Source organism: Astatotilapia calliptera, chromosome 10, assembly GCF_900246225.1.
Source record: "Astatotilapia calliptera chromosome 10, fAstCal1.2, whole genome shotgun sequence".
Lineage (NCBI taxonomy): Eukaryota > Metazoa > Chordata > Actinopteri > Cichliformes > Cichlidae > Astatotilapia > Astatotilapia calliptera.
In genome coordinates, this window is record NC_039311.1 from 15024243 (window position 1) to 15026820 (window position 2578).

The window sequence follows — 2578 nt, forward strand, 5'->3', positions numbered from 1 at the left end:
ATCCCCCACCCACCTATCCCCTGAAAGTATATTATTGCGCTTGTCTCTTTCCCACCTCCCTCCTTATCCGCATTTGGCGCTGTGCTACTTTCATCAGCTGCACTGGAAAACCGCACAAACTGGAATCAAAAATCTAGGCAGAAAGTAGAATGACGCTCATTTCCGTCCATTGTAAGGGCTGAAAGTGACTCACATGATCCAAGTGGAGGTGTTAAAAAAACTCAAAGTCGTGTTTTGTTCCTTCTTATTGATAGTTCACACGTCTGTCCTAGGAGTGAAGTATTTCCCCTGCAACTGCGGCAGCTTTAAAGCCTGCAACCCCGCCCCTTCGCACTATCACGGGAATCTAGACTGAAAGCTGGATGTGAAAAAAAAAAGTTTGGAGGTCTCGCAGAAACCACTCTTCTCCTACCAGCTTCCATTTATGCGTTTATTCTTTTACTTTGGGAGGTTTTCGGCTGAGACTTTGCGTCAAACCTGGGTGTCTTCCTGACTGTTTTCCCGGCTGAGATTTCTCCGACTTATTTTTTTCCTCTGCAGGAATACAGAGAGAGGGGGGAAACGGTCTGGCTGCTTAAAGGTATGTGGGAGGCATGTTGTCCACCGCTAAGACTGAGTTTGCTCTGAGATCCGTGCTTTAAAATGCGATCTTTCGACTTCTTTACAGAATGATTGGCAATCTGTTCACATCTGATTTACTTCCGAGACATTAGAGATTGGAAAAGAGCCACAACGACGCAAAAGTTCAAATGGGGTGGTGTTGGTGGTGATTGGGGAGGGGGGGTTTGGTGGGCAAAAAGTGTAAACAAATCCGATCATAACTCCAGCACTTTGACGGATCTAGTCTCAGCGGGCCCGGTGGGGGGGTTTCTCTCCTTGTTTGTTTACGTTATTTCACTTTTTCGACAGATTTGTTTCGACAGTAAACTTTTGGCGACATGGACGCGCACCGTGGCGCGCCTCCGGCCGGGCAGCAGATCGTGCACGTCCGCGGGGACTCTCAGACGGAGCTGGAGGCCCTCTTCACGGCGGTGATGAACCCCAACGCGGCCAAACAGCCTTCATCTCTCCCCATGAGGATGAGAAAGCTGCCGGACTCCTTCTTCAGACAGCCGGATCCCCGGGGCCACTCCAGACAAGTACTAAAAACAGCCGCTGTTCTCTCACCATGCAGGCTTACAGAGCCGACTCTGCATTACACTCTTACACTCATGGCAAATCACAGCTGTGCAGTGACCACAGTGATGCAGAGCAATCCAAAAAACCTGCAGTCCGACAGAGTGGGGACACGACATGTTCTGTATGAGCAGGCAGGAGGAGGGGTGAATACTTTAGAAACACATGGAGCTGATGCATTACATTCTGATCCTTTAGGTTTTTCCTTGTTTACACATGCAAAACAAATATTAGAAATATAAAAAAGTAAGTAAAATGGAGCGGTTTTGTGGGTAAATAACAGCTTAACATGTACGTTTTATAAGACCTGGGGAATCTTGTTGCTTTCCTCCCTGCTTCCACATGGGTGGTAAATGGTTGCAGCTTAGGGTTTAAAGGGAAGTTGTTTACTTTAAGAGAATTTATTGTGCAAAAACACCAAACACTTCCTGCTGCTTCCATCTTCCTGATGCTTTCATCTGTTTATCTAAGTGTCAAAACGAGACGTCTTAGAAATGTCAGCCAGCTATCGCAGACTGCCGCTTCATAATACAAGTGTAAAATATTGCTCTTTAAAAAAAGAAGGGTTCAAAACAGTGTCTGTCCTGACTGACTGTCTTACTGAGGTTATTGGATTGTTTTCCCATTTTTCTCATTGCCGAATGCCTGCTGAGTTCAGTATTTTGTGTTGAGACTCTAAGAAAATGATATGAGTTGACTGATGATTGTATGATTCCTACTCTTACACAGAGTTTTAACCTGTTGTGTTAGCTGTCTTATATTTGTAGTCCTTCTGGCCGCAGTAAACAGTTCAGCTGTGCTGCAAAATGATGCACGGCTCCCTATGTCTGACCTGCTCGACGTTTTCAGGTTTATGCAAAAGTGGCTGCTTTTTTTTTTTAGATTGTAAGTTACACTGCAAAATTATCAAAGGTAGGAATTTACCAACTTTGAATCTATAACTGTAAGTTGACGAGGATTTCACTTTATGCATAAAACCTTAAATGACTGTATCTGTTAAAGATTCGCCTTGTTTTTGTATATTTAAAGTGTTTCAGATATGTCCTTAACTCTACCATGTTAGTTTGCTGGAGGTGGCAGAAGTGAAGATGCTAAGATTTTCTTTGGGAGTGACCAGGATGGAGAAGATTAGAAATGAGTGGAGAAATAGAGACAAAGTTAGAGAGGCAAGGCTGAGATGTTGATGGAGATGCCAGGCAGGAGGAAAAGAGGAAGTTTGTAGATGCATTGAAGGAGGAGTTCCAGAGGGCTGGTGTGACAGAGGAACAGGGTGAGATGGAGCAGCTGTAAGAAGATTGTTATATGTTATAAAGGTATTGGTGAGATTCACAGAAGCCACAGGGAGAAACATTTGGATTTTCTTGTGACTACAAAGCACCTGTCATCTTTATCATTTAAAATT

At 44.2% G+C, this 2578-nt stretch overlaps 1 protein-coding gene across 3 annotated transcripts in view; it reads left to right on the forward strand.

Annotated features, from left to right (window-relative positions):
* LOC113030169 (transcriptional coactivator YAP1-like) overlaps window positions 1-2578 on the forward strand; it is a 13540-nt gene continuing 10962 nt past the window's right edge. The window contains exons 1-2 of one of the 3 annotated variants that reach the window (XM_026181341.1): window positions 1-580; window positions 910-1139. In XM_026181341.1, the coding sequence (XP_026037126.1) occupies window positions 939-1139 (201 nt within the window). In that variant the 5' untranslated portion in view covers window positions 1-580; window positions 910-938. Of the gene's footprint in view, window positions 1140-2578 lie in introns of all 3 variants that reach the window. The other 2 variants (XM_026181343.1, XM_026181342.1) reach the window with 2 other exon arrangements.